Below are 20,032 nucleotides of genomic sequence, written 5' to 3'. Positions count from 1 at the left end.
CCAAAGTTACAGAAGGAAGCAATCATAATCCTATCCAGCCAAGCTTTTGGGCCCCCATTGCACCTATATGAACATGGCTACACATTATTACTAAACAAAGTCATAATAATAGTCCCTCTTCCCCTCGATCTTGACCCTGCAGTATGAAAATTTGACAAAGTGTGGGTAGACTTTGTCTCCCCTTTAAGCAAGGGGCAAAACTTTGGCATAAATAACATACTAAATTATATTAGTGTAGTTAAACTCAAAACCAGAAAATCCCCCCTCCTCTCTTCTTTGAGCAACTCAAGGCCCCATTTACTTGTATGACTATGCATCCCGGCACTAACATCAAAGTTTATCACATCTCAGATACTAGCACTTTGTTTTAGGCTTAAGAGTGAGTTGAGCTTGGACTTGATTCAACTTTGAGCTTTGTATCTTCAGGCAACGTTGAAAGATCACTTTACAACCACAACCACAACCACACACGTGTGTGTATGAGAGAGAGAGAGAGAGAGAGTTTGCCCATGATTGACCAAAAATCATAAGAACTGACGAGTACCAGCAATGAAGACAAAATACTTCCTCAATATTCATTCACTCATGCATACCCGGTGCGTCAAATCGCTTATAAGGCCTTTTTTCCTTGACCACCACCACCACCGCCCCTAAGGTATTCTTCAACATCAAGACAGAAAATGCAACAAGGAATCTGACAGAGGATGACAAATACTATTCGAGAGTCAACAGTCGGTGTTCCCATATACCCTACACTGTTCCAAGTGGTTCCCAATTTCTATGATCTGCATCACCTCTAAACAAGGTCCATAAAGTACAGGACCGAATCTGTCAACAGAAGTCATCTCTTTTATCTGAAATCAAATGACCAGACCATAGTAAGTACAAGATCTCACTTGCAGCAAGGAGTAGAAAGCAAGCACATAGATAGGAAATTGACAACTCATCGCGAGCTGAACCACAGATGATTATTAATTATCACCATTCACAATGGGAGCCAATTAACTCAATATTCTATTTTCTTAGTAGTATAAAAAATTTCATTCATCTGCCAACAAACACGTGTTATCAGATTCAAAATGAATAGGTGAAGCCAAGCAGTACATACCACTAAGGGCCCCGTTGATTAACTAATGCTTTGAACTGATAGGTGATAACCCCTCCGACCAGAATAACCAATGAGAAAATAACACATAACCATCTTTACCCATATTCACAACTATTGAATGCAAGTCCATAACAACACACCTTCATGTCTATCTATAGCATGTTCGATATCCTGGAAGTAGTCAACTTCATACGATTAGAGCATCCCATTGTTGAGTTCAATATAAAATCAAAACTCAGAGTCCAAATAACTTGTTCTAGTAGGCAGTTTATAGATATAGAGATGGAATATTTGACAAGACATGACAAGAAGAAATAAGAAAGATCACCACTGAAAGACTGTTCCAGAAAAATAACAAGGCAACAATCAATTGTTGGTTACTTCCATTTCCAATCTAATTAATCAGTCGATATTATTTTAAACTAGTCCTAAGAGCCTCTCTAGGAGTAGTAGCTATTTTAACTACTAGTTCTTCTATACAAATTTTAACATATTATCTATTACATTCTCTACTTTCTTTAAATATTTTTTTTTTATTTTTTTTAACCCACTAATTTCTTCCCCCCTCCCTGTCTCTCTCTCTCATCTCCAACTAAGAGCACAAAGGGCCCCATCCGTTCATCTACAGCTACCCACATAAATACACACTAAATACAGATCCATCCATTTGTATAGCCATCAAGTAATTCTCTACCAAATCCTCAAATGCAAACCTGTATTGAACAATTAAAACGGAACTGCCCATTCGGTGGAGTTTCAAGACAGAAACCTCAATGCCTTCAACACCAACAAATCAACCAACCCGGAAAACACAACACCGAAATCCACTTTTAAAAATCAACTCAATTCCAAATTCAACAACAAAGAACCAGGACACCCAAAACAACCGAAACCCCAATCAAAACAATCAATTGTTCGGTTTTTCTCAAGCTACAATTGCACCCAGCAACCCACCAAAAATCACAGAAATATTCATCTCTACAAAGATTAAACCAATGAAATTTACTAGAAGTTTCCTACATTGATGATTGCCGTTGGACACCGAGAAGCTATAGGAACCAACCAAAGGCAGAGCTCGCCTGAACAGGGCTGGAATCCGCAGCTCGAGCTGCTGTCCATGCACAACGGTGGCCCAACCACCACTGCTACCAAACCGCACCACCTAAGGCCAGAAAATCCCCCTTCTCTCACAGGCTCTCTCTCGTTCTCTTCTCTCAATCTCTCGCTCATTCTCTTTCTGGCTTTAAACTCTTCCATTCTCTCAACCTCTCGCCCACTTGGTTTGAATTATTTGACTATTATAGGTCATTTTCCTATTCTACTAAAGATCCTCTAACACCATGCAAATAAGGCTTCGTTTGGTATGCAAAATGTCTATTCTAAAAAGAAAAGGCATAGCTATTAATGGAAATGAAAGAAAATGGAATGGAATAGTTAAGTTGTTCCAATTTTTTAGTTAGTGATAACACATTTGCTTTTATTGGAAATGTAACAATATTATTAAAATACCCAAGATATATATAATAAAATAATAATAATAATAATTAAAAAAAAAAACCTAGTAAAAATTCTTCGGTGGCCAACCACCTCAACCATGGCAAAACCACAAGAGTGGTCGCACCACCTCCAAATCCCCTCATGATGGACCCCTAAGGAACTCCATAGGTAGTGCAACCACCCTTGATGAGCATCAATTCAATCGACAAAAACTAACAAAACAGACATGGATCCTCTTCAAAGGCAACGGCAAAGTACAATACCTTGAAGATCAACCCCAACACCGAAGCACAAACACCACCATCACCCGAAAGTCCCTCATCACCATCGTCACAATTTTAGCCATCCTCTTCTTGACTCTAACTATTGGTCTCATGCTCAGGGCATTGATCCATGTAGAAAGAAACCAAGCCACCGGAGTCCCATCACTTTCATACAACTCTGTCGACTCCCTTAAAGTTGTGTCCAACGTGACCCAGTGCCCTGAATCGTGCTTCTCCAGCATATCCTCCCTCACCTACAACCTCACCTCCCCAAAACTTACCGTCCTAGAAGCCATTTTTAAGCTCTCTCTTTGACTCTCCATAGCTGAGTTCACGAACTTCAAGACAATGGTTTCGACTGCAAACAAGGCTACTTTGTGCAACTGCCAAAGCCAGATAGAGGACATGCTAGATCAACTTGGTGACTAGGTGGCAGCAATGGAGGCGGGTCCGAGAGAGGTGTTGACAGAGGCCAAGAGCCTTTTTCCATGATACACATGCTCATTTTAATGCCAAGCCACCAGGGGTGGTCGCACCACCCAGTGGTTCTGCCAGGGTGGCCGGCCACTCATTTTATAATATTCCTAGGAGTAATGTGTAACCAAACAAAAGAAAAACTATTCCTATAAGAATAGTCATTCCATTCCAATAGTCTATTTCGTGTACCAACATGCTCTTAGTCTTAAAAAATGGGTAAATTTTCCAACTTGAATTCATTGATCATTCTTAACTTCCAAAACATTGGCCACTTTGATCCACATTTTTTTTTTTTCCAAAAGTGCCTCTTGCAAAAGAGTAGCATGATATCAAACAATTCTCTCCTACTTTGACACCCACTTGCATGCCTTGAAACTAGCTTTTAACATGTAAACCACTTACACCCCTAACTTTGCTCACTTTTGAAACATATCTATGCACACGTTTCATTTCAACCAAAGTAGAAAACTATTTCCTACAGCCCTCCTTGATTTGCTTAACGATTTCAAATGCAATTAACCAAGCAACACCATGAGACCCCAACCTCAGTGAGACACTCCTCTGTCAGCACTTACGAATCCTTCCTGATTGAATTATTTTGGTTATTCAAATATATTGCAACTGATCTCCTTTTCTGGGTGTGTGAGCCCATTGTCTCCTCTAATCAACCCTAAATCTCCAGCAAGAACTTGTTGATCCTTCTTTACAACCCTAAAAACTTCTACCATGAAAAAATTCTAACTCGTCAGTCATCTTTTCATCAACTATTATTCAAAAACTTTGGAAGGAACCAATCACAAACATTAAACACACATAAACATTTCCAAAAATTGGAGAGCCATTAAACCTAAAAAAAATAAAAGAAAGTTTTAGATTCTGTTTCCTACTCTCCTACATCATCTTAACTTTCATGATTCATCAAATTTTGAGTTTCTTGTCTATAATGTGCACAATCCAAGACCGAGCAATAAACAAATGGGCAGGAAATGTACTCCCTTCAGAAGTACTTCCACCTAGCAGATTTTCAACTTCTAAAACTTTTCAGATTATGAAGGATAAAAAAACACAGAGACATACAAACTCCAAAAGAAAGCAACTAAAAGCATTAAAATGTCAATTTGGCCCTACATAGGTCAAGATAATTTCCCTCTACTGATAGTGACACCCCCCCCCCCCCCCCCCCCCCCCCCCCCTCCTTCAAACAAAACAAACAATGGAGTTCATGTTATTTTCTCATGAAATGTATAGACTAGCAACATAAAAGGAATGCAAAGTCATACCAAGAGAGAACCTGAGAACAAAAAATGGGTTAGTTCTCTTTCTTTTTCTTTGCTTCTTTTTCTTGTGGAACAATTGCATTAATGAAACATAATTGCACCACTCCTGAATGGCACACTCAAACTCTTCATCGCAAAGTGTTCAATACACCTTATATCTTATTAGTTTACAATGAAAAATAGAGTTGCGAGACTTGATATTGCAAGTGAAATGATAAATCCCTAAGTGTTTAAGCAATTACTGTCATTGGTTATACATATATATTAAGAAAGACAAATATGCTAAACTTTAGGAACAGAAAGTTCCCTAATCAAGGATTCAACTTCGTGCAGGGGCATGGGGAAAATAATGAAGTTCCATGACTAAACACAAGTATTTTTAATTAATATGATTAAATAATTACATAAAATCTAATTATATGTGTACTAGGTTTGCGCCTCTATGTGCTAATCAATGATATGAATTACTTTAATAAAAAAAATCTAATTATCATATAAAACATTATAAAAGCATCAAAATTCGGGATGGAACTCCACTACTGAAGTTATTTTTGAAGGGGCTTTTTTCTATAAATAATTTATTTCTTTGTCTGTAAATTCAAAAAAGAAAACTACTGTCTTTACTAAAATTTAATTGGAAGTGCAGCCTTAAATGAAGGAAACTCCACCACTTGACCAGTAAACAAAACTGGGAAACAACAAACGAAGCCCAGAGGATCAAGAAAGTCATCACTAATTTAGGATTTCACATCGTATAACTACTAATTGTTCTCACATCATCAGTAATTTCCAAATTTCAGATCTTTGTTTATGATTAAAATACGTCCTGGACAAAAACGAAGGCAAACAATGTAATACCCGAGCTGAAGCGTGGACACTCGTCTTCAACTTCGTAAAACATAGCGCCCTCATATCTGCAATCTGCAAGATGGATTTTCAAATGCCGGATCTCAGTTGATCTATGATCATTGAAAGACAGGAGTAGAGTTAATGTATCCCAACAAGTATAAAGCATACGATGGTGGAGACACTCCTTTTAGGTAGTATCCATATATCCCAATAAATAGAATAATCGACCGAATTGCCACTCTCCCCAGCCAATAGTCAGACAAAATCAGTGACAGAACTGAAAGCTGTCTTCCCGCACTGACCAACTGTTAATCTAAGACTTTCTTCACTCGTTTGGTTTATTTTGCAACATAACCGACGTGGCGCCTGTCCAAGGACATTCAAGACATTATAAAAACTGAAACGGCCAACTCCAGAAAATTCAGTAAAAATGGAAAAAGAGATTGAACATTAAAGAATTAAGGTAAAAGACACACCACATGCCAATTCCTGCTCAATGGAAAACCCAAGACCTGAATATTTTTCACATAGCGCAGAGGAGGAGAACGTGGAAAGCAGAGAACTTTTCTTTTCAAATCTTCTCTTCCTCTGGCCCACGCATATGAACCCAATGTAGCATTTCCTTGTCTGGCTACGTCTTTCAAGAAAAAAAGGATAGGTTTTTTACAAACAGATGTGTAAGGATCCCTGGTGTCGAAGTCGAATTCATTCCTGTCACGTATTCTGTTCCAAGCAGAGTAGGTGACCTCTGAGCGCTCCAGCTCACGGGGAAGCACGACGTTTGGGAAAACCTGAACAACATAACCAAGTGAGACTGAAAAAGTGAGGCGTCGTGCTCGGTCATAACAGATTGATCGCTGCAAGAAGCTCCTGGGGTCGAGTCTCATGGCCTTTGTAAAGAGTTTCAAGCTCTCCAGAGAGCTCAGGCCGGGATAAAAGGGATCAACAGCATCGACATGGTGAATTGAAACAAAGGGGGCAATGGGGTGAGAGGACAGAAGACCGTGTGCGTCACCCCTAATATCCCACTGCAACAAAGAAGCGAATTTTTCCCAAAATGTTTCCTGAGATTTTGTGTATCAAATGCAGAAAGAAATTATTTCTGAAAGAATGGAAGAAGAGTCGGACCTGGTGGAAGCCATGTTCCCTGGTTAATGGAACGCCAAGTTCGGAAATGCAGGCATGGAGGCGATCATCACTTCCGTAGAGCTTGGGATACCTGTCGAGGCAGTCATCCTGAATCTTGGAGAGTGCCTCGGCCAGTGGGCGACTAATAGCGATCCCACCACCGCCAAAAGCCATGGAGTGGCTGAAATAGGTATTGGCAGAATGGCTCTCGGAGGGGCTCCCAATGTAAATCATCTCGGAAGGATCGTACTTGCGGAGAACAGCCACCAGATTATCGGCATTGAAAATGGTGTCATCGTCACCGAGAACGAACCAGCGTACATCCGGTAGACCCAGTCGGAAGCACTCGGTGATAATGCGAGAGATGCGGAGTCCAGAAGGGTGACCAGTGGGATTGGTGTAGCGGAAGCGGGAGATGTCCTCGGAAACCATGACAGCGGGTAAGGAATCATCGCCATCCTCGCGAGGCACTGGCTCCTCCAACCAGACATGGCCGCGCATGTCATCAGGATGCCACCAAAGCTTCACGAATTCCTTGCGCCGTTTCCAGAGCTGCGAGGATCCGGCAATGCCAAACACAATGTGCTCCAGCGACAACTCCACCGAAGGGCTGCCACTGTGAGTGGGAAAAGGCGGAGGCGAGGAGGGCGCCGATGACGAAAGAAGATCGGAACGACGACGATTCCTCCCGGTCCAGAGGAGAGAATGGGGGCTGCCTTCCCAATGCTTGAAACGCTGCCAGCAGTGGGTGGTGGTCCCGGAGAAGACAAGAGAGAGCCATACTGTTGTAGAGAGGAGGAGTGCCGCCACGACCACGACGGCAGTGCCCGTGCGGCTCTGACGCCACGGACTGCTTCGGCTACGGCATCGATTCTTGTGGAGGTCAGGATGGTAACAGGGCATCGTCGTCGTCGTTGCCTTCGTCAATTTCTTGTTCATCTTCGTCACCATCATCGCCCCCAACGTTCATTTCCACCACTCGCCACCAACAAACACTACGGAGTTGAGAGAGTACTAGTCAGGGGAGGAAATTGGGGAAATTGGGAGAGTAGAGTCAGTTCACTTGGGTTCCAGAACGGGGATATAGGCGCATAAATCAACGTCAAACGGAGTCTCTCTCTCTCTCTCTCTCTCGGATTGTGTGATGTTGATTTTTGACGCTTTGTTCGCTTTTTCAAGTTTCTTCTCTCTTTTTTTCAAATTTAAAGCGAGCCTCTGCATCATCTCAAATCCCCTGCCTTGTGTTGCGTTGCGTTTGTCCACGTCGTTTTTCAACCAACGTCTTGTTTTTTTCTCTGCTTTCCCCGGGCTTCGAAATCATTTGACGAGGAGAAAATGCTCCGCTCCCTTGCATGCACTCCTGTCACACAATTTGTGCACCACGATCGCCCTTCTCTGTCAATTTTTTGTGTAGCATGGCGCACCCTCGTAAGTCCAACACATCCTTCTAATTTTACTATTTACTTCAATTTTTTTTTTAAAAAAGTTAATATCAAAATATTCTCACTTATATATCACATCATTCACATTTATATTTACGTTTTATTATTATTCAAATAAAAAAAATTATTACAAAACAAAATTTTTTCACAACAAAATTTTTTCACTTTTCACCTTTTTATATCAATCATTATTTTATTATTTTATTTTTTTATTATTAACTGTATCTTGCAAACAAGGCCCTAGTCTCACACACACAGTGGCGGAGCCACGTTACCCCATAGCACCCCCAAGGATTTTTTTTTATTATTTTTATTTTTATTTTTAACCCACGACACCTTCAAAATAAAAAATAAATTTTTTTTTTACAATTTTACCTACCTATTACCCAAGACACAGCAATTTAACCCACTGCAACCCTTCTCCAGCACCAAAAAAAAAAAAAAAAATCTCTAAGGCGCTCTCTCTCATACTCTCTCTAGTCTCTTCGTAAAGTGTAGTTTTAGACACTTTTTTTTTTGTATTTCTGTCTTTTTGATATAGTGTCAACATGTTACATTTCTAATATATCAATTTGAGTACATATTTATGAACTTTTATAAATATTTTTTGTGATGCATATATTATGTAAATTACCAAATTTTTAAGGTGGAAAAAATTTTTAAGACGCCAAAAAAATTTTAGTGGCACCCCCAATATAAAATGGTTGGCTCTGCCACTGCACACACATATATATATATATATACTCAATTAAATAAAAAGGAAATGTGCCAACGGAATGGTACGTTCATATGAATTTCACAACCAAAAACAAAAAATGGCTTGGCAACCCAAGAGTAAGCAACTTTCACAGAAAATAAGCAATATAAAACTTAGCACCAATGAACATCTCGTATAAACCACCTATCACTACATTTATAGATTCCAAAGGAAAAGAAAATGGTTTTAACTTAGCTTTGCTACAAAATTTATTTAGATAGCATAGAAATTTTTTTATCCTTACTTAAATAGTGTTACGTAATAAACATGTTCAAAAGTATTTATAAGAAAATAAGTGATTTAAGTGAAAGGTGTTAAAGAAAATGAATTTAATCTAACTTTTTGTAGTTGGAGATTTGTTTACTAAGCATTTTCGCTCATTCAATTTTGTTTTTGTTTTTCAAGTTATAGGCAAGGAATAGACGGCCGAAATGTTGAGCTATGAAACGTATAGGAAGCAATATCATGAATGTATTTTCCTCATCTTAAATAAGTGCGGCGGCATGATGAAACGTCTCTTATGAATCTTTATTACCTTTATGATATCATTATAGAAATCTAGACCAAGTGTTTCCAAATTAAATGGAGTTTTAAATTCATTTTGACCTTTTTCATGCGGTTGTTATCCCATTTAGTTAAATGCTATGGTAAACCTTATAATTTTATACACTTCTGAGTGAATAAGTTCGACAAACTTAGCCCTAGTGGGTTAGGAGTGTTATAGTTATGGTATGAAAGTGACTTAGTAATGTGCATTTAGCACCGCATGACATGACCCTGACAAGGACGTCAGAAATTTAAGAGAAGGGTTTGTAACACTTCAATCCCATATTATATAAGTAGTCTACATAAGGAGTGTGTGGGTGTATAAGAGATGTTTCATAAGTGTTAAAACTCACATTGTTTACTTAGCATATGAAACTCGGCTTTATAAGCGATTTTAGGAAAGCTTCAAATTAACTAACTATTTTGGGATGATATCATAAATATAACTAGCGCTTTTATGGTGATATTTAAAAACTTAGGCCACACAATTGGCCAAAATAAGGCCAACTATGGGCCAAAATATGGTTAATTATGGGCCAAAATGAGAGCCAACTGTAAACTTAAATGAGAGTCAATTGAGGGCCTTAAATGGGCCTATGTCTTCAAACAATACCTTAAAGACACAAAGATGGGCCAACAAAGAGCGGAAAATGAATCCAAATTAACAACATGACCAACAATAAACCAAATAACTGAGTCAAACAAAGGAAAGATGAGGCAACTTGGTTGTTTTTTCACCATTTTTTTTTTTTTTTCCTCAACCGAGTTTTTTTTTTTTTTTTTTTTTTAACAATCACATATGAATAATTTTCCTACACAATCCACTCATAGGGTTTTTTTCTCTTCCATCTCTGACGCAAAAACTACGTTAGGGGGCTTTTCTTTCCAAAACTTGATTTCGAGATGGCATGTGGAACTTCGCATCCAGATCCAACTCTTTCTCTGTTTTCCAAATCACATGGTTTCAAAAACAAATATTGTTCAATTTTTTTTTTTTAGCCAGATCTTGGGGTGGCCTTCGAGCCACCATTTTTTTTTTGTTTTTTTTCTAATAAAGTAATTGTTTAAGTTTTATATATTTATATACTAATGAAATTCATCAAATGTTTTGACAAAATTTAACTGCAATGACTAAATAGTTATTTTGTCCTGCCCCGAGGATATCTGAATTATTCTTTATGCTGCATGCAATGATTTGTAATTTTAGCCAATTACAATGACTAATTTTACATTTATACCTAATTGATACTCTTATATTTTGTCTCTTAGTTTGTGTTACACATATTATCAGAGGTAAAACCCATGGGCCCCAGACATAGTGATCTAATGGAAAAGAAGCCCAGAATACCGCAATAGGCCCACCCTAATAAAGCCCAAAGCCCCAGTAAAAGACCAATTGACCTGCGGTTTCAGCTATGCCGAGAATGCTAGTCCGAGACTAGCACAATCGGGAACACTCAATGTAACGGACATGCATTAAACCATCTGGTTGGTTACGCTTCAGTCATGGACTCATATTGATGACTCGGATAGTTACGCGCCAGACAAGGGATGCACGTTAAAAATATAGTTACAAATTACTTGTAATAGCCAAGGAATAAAAATATTAACTCCTCCATCCGCTACAGTGGAGCCGGGGATCCAACCGAGCACTTAAAGAATTATCGGATGCATCTGGCACTCCATGCAACACCCGATGAAGTGACATGTAGAGCTTTTCCCACGACTCTTTCGGAGAACGCTAGAGAATGGTTCTGAGGCTTAGTGCCCAACTCTATAAGTTCCTTCAAAGACCTTGCTTGAATATTTTTGACCCAATTCCTGGGGTCTCGGGAGAGGAAGAAGCCTTCCAGATATCTCTCAACACTCCATCAATGCGAAGGGGAGAGTTTGAAGGAATTTATGACCCAATTCAATCTAGAAAAATTGAAGGTAGAAGATCTTACCGATGGCGTGGTGTTTTCCGTTATCTATCAAGGCATCTCTCCTGATGAGCCGGTGATGAGAAAAATTGCACGAAGAGGCCCAAATTGGTTTTCTTAATGGAAACCAAGCTACCGACACAACGAATGGAGATTATTAAAAAGCAAAAGCTGGTTTTGGTAGCATTTTTGTGGTGGATAACGTAGGGCGTAGTGATGGTTTGGCATTGATATGGAGTGTGGATATTTGCGTGGAAATTCAAAATTATAGTAGACGCCATATAAATGCAATGGTACAAACGGAAGTAAATGGTATTAAATGGAAGTTTACGAGGTTTTATGGCCATCCCGAGGTGGGAAAGCGTCAAGAAATGTGGAGTCTCATACGCCATCTTTATTCTTTTCCCCCAGAAGCTTGGCTTTGTGTCAGTGATTTTAATAAGATCACTGAGGATGCAGAAAAATTTGGTGAGGCTCATAAGCCTAGAGGGCGGATGAGAGCTTTTTATGACACTTTAAACCATTGCCAATTGCATGACCTTGGATTTTCAGGAGCTAGATTCAAGTGGTGTAACATGCAACAAGGAGGGAATTTCGTAAAGGAAAGGCCAGACAGGGCGACGACCAATAATCGATGGAGGGACGCTTATCCAGTAAGGCAAGTGGAGGTCTTGGCAAACCGAAGCTCTGATCATGCTCCCTTGTTGGTAAAATTTAGTAAATCTACTCGGAGATTGGCACTGGAAGAAGAGGTTCAGATTTGAAGCTGAATGGAATACTGAGAAGGAATGTAGGAAAATCATCCATCAGGTGTGGAAGGCCAAAACAACGGATGTAGGGGTGTGGAGGGTTGTTAGGCAAAAACTTGTTGAGAGTAAGGAAGAACTGGGAAGATGAGCAGTAGCTAATAAAAATCCAGTTGATGGCCTCATTATTTCCAAAGCTCGTGACCTACAACAGCTTCAAATGGAAGAGGGCATTCTGGATTTAGTGAAAATGGGTCAGCTCCAACGTGAAATGAATGGTTTAATAGAAGAGGAATGATAGGGACCCAACTTTTTTGCCCAACAAAAGTCCAACTTTTGCCTTATTTATTTTTAAAAAATAAAATAAAATAAAAAATGGAAAAAATGTTTGAAGCAACCCTATCTATTTTTTGTCTTTCTTTTATTTGGTATTTTTTTAAAAATGAAAATTGGTATTTTTTTCATAATAATGTCATTTTTTTCAAGAAAATGTCATTATTATGAAGAAAAATACTATTTTTCATTTTTAAAAAAATATTAAATAAAAGAAAGGCAAAAAATAGATAGGGTTGCTTCAGACATTTTTTCCATTTTTCATTTTGTTTTTTTTAGAAAAAAAATAAAGGGTAAAAGTTGGACTTTTGTTGGGCAAAAAAGTTGGGCCTTTAGCATTTCTCTTAATAGAACAACACGAAACCCACCTCAAACAGCGTGCAAAGGTGGCTTGGTTGAAATCTGGAGATAGGAACTCTAAGTTCTTTCATGCGTGTGTCAACCAACATCGGAGAGCAAATGAAATTCATTGTATTCACGATGAAGAAGGCTCATTACACTCATCCCCATAAGAAGTTGAAAAGCTTTTATTTTGTATTTTTAGAGGATCTTTTCGACCTCTAGTTCGAGTGGTATTGAGGCTTGCTTGGCGACTATTCCTAGGCGAGTTACTCCAAAGATGAACGAGCAGTTAACCAATGAATTCACCAAAGAAGAAGTGGTTGCAGCCCTCCAGCAAATGGCACCTCTTAAGTCCCTGGGTCCAGATGGTTTTCGAGTTTCTTTTTACCAAAATAATTGGGAGCAGGTGGGCAATGAGGTATGTATTACAACTTTCAAATTTTTTCGGACTGGAATAATAGATGAGGTAATAAATCAAACTCATATTGCGCTGATCACAAAAATCACTAATCCTACCCGGGTGACTGAATATTGACCTATTAGTCTTTTCAATGTATTTTATAAAATTTTGTCCTAAGTTTTGGCTAATAGATTGAGGGGAAAAATTCACTTTACCCCCCCTGAAGTTTGAGGTGTTTTTCAATTTGAATCCAAATGTTTAAAAATTTGTAATGTACCCCTAATGTTTCAAAAATTTGCAATTAACACCCTTCGTTACTAATTGTTGTCTAAATACATGAAAATTGCCTACATAGGAGCAGGTGAGAGGCATCTGCTCCTTTTCTTTTTCACTCCAACACCCACACGACACCCAAACGGGGTTCAAAAGGGGTTGACGAGAAAAAAATCAAAACAAGCGTTGGGTTTTAATGAGGGGCAATTATGTCAATTCACTAGTTAGGTTGGGTGCAAAATTGGAAGACACAACATAAAAATTTCACATGAGTCGCACATGATGTCATTTTCGTCTACTTAGAATGCAATTAGTAACGGAGGGTGTTAATTGCAAATTTTTGAAACATTAGGAGAGTACATTGCAAATTTTTAAACATTGAGATTCAAATTGAAAAACAGCCCAAACTTCAGAGGGTTAAAGTGAATTTTCCCTTAGATTGAAACTTATACTACCCTTGATTATTTCTACCAATCAAAGTGCTTTTATTCTAAGGAGACTCATTTCGGATAACATTCTAATTGCCAATGAGACTCTTCACACCATGCATTCCAGGATGTGGGGTAAGGAGGAATTCATGGCTATCAAGCTCGATATGAGCAAGGCCTACGATCGTGTGGAATGGGATTTTCTAAAAGCAGTGGTATGTATTGGTTTTGCTCCTAGATGGATTCATCTAATTATGGAATGCATTACTACTGTCTAGTATTCCGTCATTATTAATGGGCAGTCGGTGAGTAGTATCCACCCATCTAGAGGAATAAGATAGGGGGACCCTCTATCCCCTTATCTTTTTCTTCTCTGTGTGGAAGCCTTGAGTTCACAATTACAGCAAGCTGAGAGAACAGGTCTACTTCGGGGTGTTCCCACCTCTCCGAGGGGGCCACGACTGAATCATTTATTTTTTGCTGATGATATTTTGCAAGGTTAATTTGGCTGAATGGCAGATTCTCTTTGGCTTGCTTGATACATATGAAAAGGCCTCGGGACAAAGGCTTAATAAAGATAAGATGTCGGCTTTCTTTAGCAGAAATTTCAGCCATAGCACTCACAAAGAAATGCTACAATTGATAGGGATTTTGGTTGCTAAACATATGATCAATATCTGGGGTTGCCAGCTTTAGTGCGCAAATCCCGAATTCGAGAATTCTAGCATATCACTAATAGGGTTCGTAAGAGGGTGAATGACTGGAAAAATAAATTCATGTCTCAGGCAGGAAATGAGATTCTGTTGAAAGCTGTAATCCAAGCCATCCCAACCTATTGCATGAGTGTATTCTTACTACCTAAAGAACTGTGTCGGGAAATAAATTCTATCATGCAGATGTTCTAGTGGGGACATAAGGAGAATGGCCAGAAAATTCACTGGATGAGTTGGGAAAAATGAGTTTCACAAAGACAAGTGGTGGAATGGGTTTCTGGGACCTCCATTCTTTTAATAAGGCACTTTTAGCAAAACAATGCTGGAGGTTAGTGCAACAACCTGATAGCTTACTAGGGAGGATTTTTAAAGCAAAATATTTTTCCAATGAAGGTTTTCTGGAGGCAAGGATTGGGAGTAGACCATCCTTTGCTTGGCGGAGTTTATTTGCAGCTCGTGAGCTTCTTCAAGAAGGTTTGTTGTGGCGAGTTGGCGATGGCAAATTAATCAAGATATGGGGTGAAAAATGGCTCCCTAGGCCAACCACATATGAGGTTCAATCTACTTGTACTCAACTTTAGGGTGAGGCTAAGGTGTGTGAGCTTATCAACTCAAGAATGGGGGAGTGGGATGTCTCTTTGATCAGGAATATTTTCCAGGAGGAAGAAGTTGCGATCATCTGTAACATACCCATTAGCAAATATGGGCAACCTGATAGGAAAATTTGGAGAGCTTCTGCCACTGGTTTTTTCACCGTCCGAAGTGCTTATCACTTGGAGAAGGAGTGACAGGCCATGAAGCACAAGCATGGATCTACTAGGTCGGGGTATGCTCCATTGTGGAAAACCTTGTGGGGATTGGCAATTCCAAATGCAGCCAAGGCATTTTTATGGCGGGCGTGCAATAATATTTTACCCACTAAGGATAACTTACGTAAGAGGGGTATTCTCAAAGAGAATAGCTATTTTTTTTGCACTAGGGAAGCTGAAATTGTTTTACATGTCCTGTGGGAATGCCCTTATGTAGTAGATGTTTGGAGTGCTTGTGGCCAAAGCCTTCAGAAAAGCCATGGAACCTTCGACTCTTTTTTGGAGGTGGTGGCTGGTCTGATGGATCGGTGTCAACGAGAGGAGATGCAACAAGAAGTTTTGGTTGCAAGGAAGAGGTTTTTTTTAAAAAAAGAAAGATTTTTAAGAGGGGCGATTGGGTTTTTCTTAAATTTTCAAAACCATCTATTTAACAAATAAAGATTCTTCAATCTGAGCATTTTTTGATGATCCCTTCAATCTGAGCATGGTGAAATTTTTTGATGAAATTTCAAAAAAAAAGTTTCAATCTTTGATGATCCCTTCAATTTGAGCATTTTTTTGTTATCTTTTCCAACTGAAAAAAGAGAAAGTACAATTGTTATTTTTTGTTAATTTTTTAAGAAAAACCCAATCGCTCCTCTTAAAAATCTTTTCTTTTCTTTTCTTTTTTTTAAAAAAAACTCTTCCTACCACAGACCACCACCAGAATCCAGAATTGCAGCCAACGCAAGTACATGCCCTAAGAGGATGCTGTGAAAGTTGAATGCCAAGCAGTGGAGATCTGGGCTTGCAATGTGAGAAGGGGCTACAAAACATGGTGGCCGGGGAAGAGCTGTAGTTAAACTATCAATCAGATTTAACATGTCCAACAATACAGCTCACTAGAAAACTCCATGGAGAGATTTTTTGGGTTGGAAAGACAGCTTGGTCTCGTGTGAGAGGGGAAGGAGAGAGAGAGAGAGAGAGAGAGAACGTGAAAGAGAGAAACTAACGGTGGAGTTAACTATAGTTTGTGGAAATTAGGGTATTAAAAAAAACATGTGAGAAGCACATGTTTGAGGACACATGTCAATTTTAGAAACTAGATTGGAGGAATTTCCTCCAACCTAGTTTGGAGGACTTTGTCCTTTATTTATTATCCTTCACTTCATCTTTACTTACTCATTTTATTATATTAATCTAAGATAGTCATTTATAACTAGCTTTATGCCTGAGTTCATTTTTTGTGACAAGGCTAATGGCCAATATCACTAAATACAAACTAGTATTATAAATAATATATTATATATATAAAGTATGACTCATATTTCGGAGATGAGACCAATGGTCCGTACCTACCAAAGTATGAATCAAAATTTAAATGACAATAAAAGAAACAATTGAATGTAAATACTGAATCCATATTTTGGGGATGAGACCATTGGTCCGTACTGCCAAAAATATGAACTAAAATTTAAATGACAATAAAAGAAATGATTGAATGTAAAAGCTGTAAAGTAAATAATATATAGATAATATCATAAGCCCTTAATTGATTTTTTTCTACTAACTCATTATTATTAATTCACTTGTATCTACTACTTTATTTTACATCATACGCTTATTGGGTCTTTAAACAATTAAATGAGAACAAGTGATATAAGCAATAAATCATGATATTTATACAAGAAACACTTACCCAATAATTCTTTAGAAGTAAAACTCCACCAAATCTTCTCTAGGTAGTTAGTTTAGAAAAATAAGAACACTTGAACACTACAAGAAAGATCTAGGCTATATGGTATTTGACTAGAACTAAGAAATAAAGTAAAAGGAAGAGCAAACAACTTTACTTGTTCTAAGATTGTAAATGAAAAGCTCAAGTGAAAGTGACTTAGCTTAGGCTCTATTTATAAGAGAATGAATGGCTAGGATTTATTTTTACACTTTTGATCTAAGAGTTGAGATGTATTTAACCAAAAGAATGAATCTAGTCCATATTTCATGATCTATACCAATTAGTATTTTCGTCCAAAATGAGGGCAGTGTATCCCGATCCATTTTTCAATGTCCAAACGTACTCCGATTGACATGAAATTTTGAGAGTAGATAGAGGACTCCGAGACAAACATTTTATATTTTTGATTCGACTTCATTCGAGTTCGTTTGAGTCTATTTTTGGCATGTACAAAGTTTCCGATTCAACTTAGGCTTTAACTACTTGCATTCTCACTTGGCCACTTGTCTTATTAAATTATTATTATCATGATATTTCTTATAACCCTCGTTACTAGAAGACTTTAAGCTTTCAACAAAAGTGACTAGCCTTGGTATCTTTCTTTAGCAGTTTTAATCTTATTTAGACAATATGAAAATTAAGACACTGTTTCTAGGCTAAAAACTGAAAAGCTTCAAATTAATTTATGACTTCACTAAACGCCAATATAAATAATTTATTTACTAAATTGGGTTTAATTATGCTCATAAACATATTAGTGAAGCTAAATTGTGGAATTGAAGTGATATACAAAATTGTTCAAAAATCAATGTAATATACCTTTAATACTAAATAGTTTATTTAATATCATTAATCCACATATCATTGTTCTAATTTATCGATTATTCTTTTAGTCTATTTAATATTATTTAAATACGATTTTTAAAATCTAGGTCGTTACATATGGTGGTTCATGGGGGTGACTTTAGCCCTCTGAACCGTATTGTACGAGAGGCGAAATTGCTATTGCAGTGCCTCATCACAGTCCTAGAGGAGAAGGAGAATGGGGTTGCCCAGAGGTGCGAGAATGATCCGGTGAAGTGGGAAGGGCCTCCTTTTGGGCGCTTCAAGGTGAACTGGGATGTGGCAATTGACAAATGGGTTTCGGGATTAATATAAGGATCACCATGGTCACGTATGTACTCAAGTTCCAGCAATGGGGGAAGCTATATATGGCAACATTGGCGGTAGTGGAGTTCAGTAAGGAAAGAGATATCCAGGATATTATTCTTGAAGGCGATTCCCTGCAAGTGGTTCAGGCCATGAAGGAACAAGATTCAAATTGGAGGACTTATGGGCATATTCTGGATGATGCTAGGACTATCCTTGGAACACGACAAAGTTGGATGGTGAAACATGTTAGGAGGATGGCCAATCAAGCAGCCCACGGCCTTGCAAAGGCGGGACTCAAGCAATCTACGAAGAGGATATGGGTTGATGAGCCCCCAGATTGTATTTTTTTCTATTGTGAACTTAGAGCTTCATGCTCTTATTGTTTAGGACCTCGTAGGTTCTAGATAATTTTTCAATATTATGAAAGTAATGAAAGTCGAAATTTCTTCAACAAAAAAATAAAAATTCATGGGGTCTTTTTACCTTTTTAGCTCTTCTTTTCAATGTTTTTATTACAAACGTCGGGATATATAGAGTAATAATATAAGAAAGACTAGAGTCCTCTTAGAGTCATCATAAATATGATGTGACATTTAAAATCACCAATAGATTAAAATTCAATAATAATAATCTCAAATTGAATGGTAATTTTAAATGCCACATCATATTTGGAATGACTCTAAGAGAACTCTCATGTCCTCCTTATACCATTACTCGGATATATATTGTCAACAAACCTATCAAATTAGTTCAAAAAATTAAAAGGAGGCGTGTTTTAAAAGAATATGCAACAAATGCATCAAGTCTAAGCCCTCCTCAGAAAGGATTTGCCATTAGATTTTAAAAATAAATAAAAAATCCTTAGCTTCCTTATTGGTCTTGAAGTCTCTCTCTCTCTCTCTCTCTTATTTTTTTTTTTTAATCTAATTTAAGGTGCTTCTTGATTACCTTGCTGAGAAATGATTAGTCATTGGATATTCTTTTATTTATTTTTCCTTCTTTCTTTAGGTTCCGGCTCTTTCAGGTAGTGGTCGTCTCTCTTGTTGATTAGGTTAGTGTAGTGTCACTGTTAACCAAGTATTATAAGCTATAATAGTTTTCTTTTTCCTTTTTTCACCCAAATAGTAAACTCATGTATCTCATCCCCTGGGTTCCATAAATGATTAAACAATATGCGGCCCTTCGAAGCATGGTTTCCTTCAACCCCATACAAAAACGCACTTGAAACAAAATCGTACTGCATTTTAGGCCCAAATGCGGCCCCCAACAAAAATACACAATCCACCTCAAAATCTTGACATCGCACCATATATAGTAAAGACAGGAGACTCGAAGGTAATAATTTTAAATGGCTTATTTGTGTCCTACTAAGAACGATGTAGCTATTAAAATTACTTTTAAATTAAAATTTAATAATGATCAATTACAAATTCAATGACAATTTTAATACCTACATTATTCTTAATAAAATACAAATAAACCTCGTACAATTACTCAGACTCAAAGGTAGTTAAGTTTTGATATCCCAAAGAGTGAGGTTCCAAAGGTAGTAGGTAAAGAGGAAAGGAAAAGGTCTCATTTGGGGAAGTATTTTAGAATAAATTTTTAAAGAGAAATAATTTATGAATTTAAACGTGTTTAGCAACACGGAATCGAGTTTTTATTGGTGGGCCAGAAGGCGATGCTTCGTGTTAATTACTTAAAAAGTGAGTGAACAACCGGCAATCCTAATTTGACTTTGAGATGTGGCCCAAAAAGAAAAAGAAAAAGGAAAAAGGAAAAAGAAAGACCGGAGGTTGGGAAGCCAGAATATTTAGAAATGACGATTTGAGATAATCATATGATATGATTGT

At 37.9% G+C, this 20,032-nt stretch overlaps 1 protein-coding gene and 1 pseudogene across 4 annotated transcripts; one reads left to right on the top strand and one right to left on the bottom strand.

Annotated features, from left to right (window-relative positions):
- Positions 1-58: 58 nt before the first annotated feature.
- LOC132175015 (beta-1,3-n-acetylglucosaminyltransferase radical fringe protein, putative (DUF604)) lies at positions 59-7,727 on the bottom strand. 4 transcript variants are annotated; one of them, XR_009439384.2, is made up of 4 exons: positions 6,600-7,727; positions 5,948-6,499; positions 5,481-5,837; positions 59-854 (listed from the first exon to the last, which is right to left on the bottom strand). XR_009439384.2 is itself a non-coding variant. In XM_059586806.2 (3 exons), exons 1-3 carry the CDS (start codon positions 7,551-7,553, stop codon positions 5,727-5,729), a joined length of 1,617 nt encoding a protein of 538 aa, XP_059442789.2. In that variant the 5' UTR covers positions 7,554-7,727; the 3' UTR covers positions 5,352-5,726. The 4 variants fall into 4 exon arrangements, 3 of the variants coding, with proteins under 3 accessions (XP_059442789.2, XP_059442790.2, XP_059442791.2); XM_059586806.2 differs by lacking the exon at positions 59-854 and having other exon boundaries at positions 5,352-5,837; XM_059586807.2 differs by lacking the exon at positions 59-854 and having other exon boundaries at positions 5,352-5,837; positions 5,984-6,499.
- Positions 2,133-3,360, top strand: LOC148586732 (uncharacterized; annotated as a pseudogene).
- Positions 7,728-20,032: the final 12,305 nt, after the last annotated feature.

The sequence above is a fragment of the Corylus avellana genome, chromosome 3 (genome assembly GCF_965113065.1).
Source record: "Corylus avellana chromosome 3, dhCorAvel1.hap1.2, whole genome shotgun sequence".
In the NCBI taxonomy this organism is placed as follows: Eukaryota; Viridiplantae; Streptophyta; class Magnoliopsida; order Fagales; family Betulaceae; genus Corylus; species Corylus avellana.
Note: the sequence above shows the minus strand (reverse complement) of the source record. Positions and strands in the feature narration are given on the sequence as shown.

What these genes read in the sequence shown, in the direction of transcription:
- LOC132175015 (XM_059586806.2), bottom strand. Translation starts at nt 7,553, where the DNA reads ATGATGGTGACGAAGATGAACAAGAAATTGACGAAGGCAACGACGACG. An exon ending in GGGAACATGGCTTCCACCAG is followed by an intron (nt 6,500 to 6,599) that starts GTCCGACTCTTC and finishes TCTTTGTTGCAG; the next exon opens with TGGGATATTAGGGGTGACGC. An exon ending in TGAGCAGGAATTGGCATGTG is followed by an intron (nt 5,838 to 5,947) that starts GTGTGTCTTTTA and finishes GTCCTTGGACAG; the next exon opens with GCGCCACGTCGGTTATGTTG.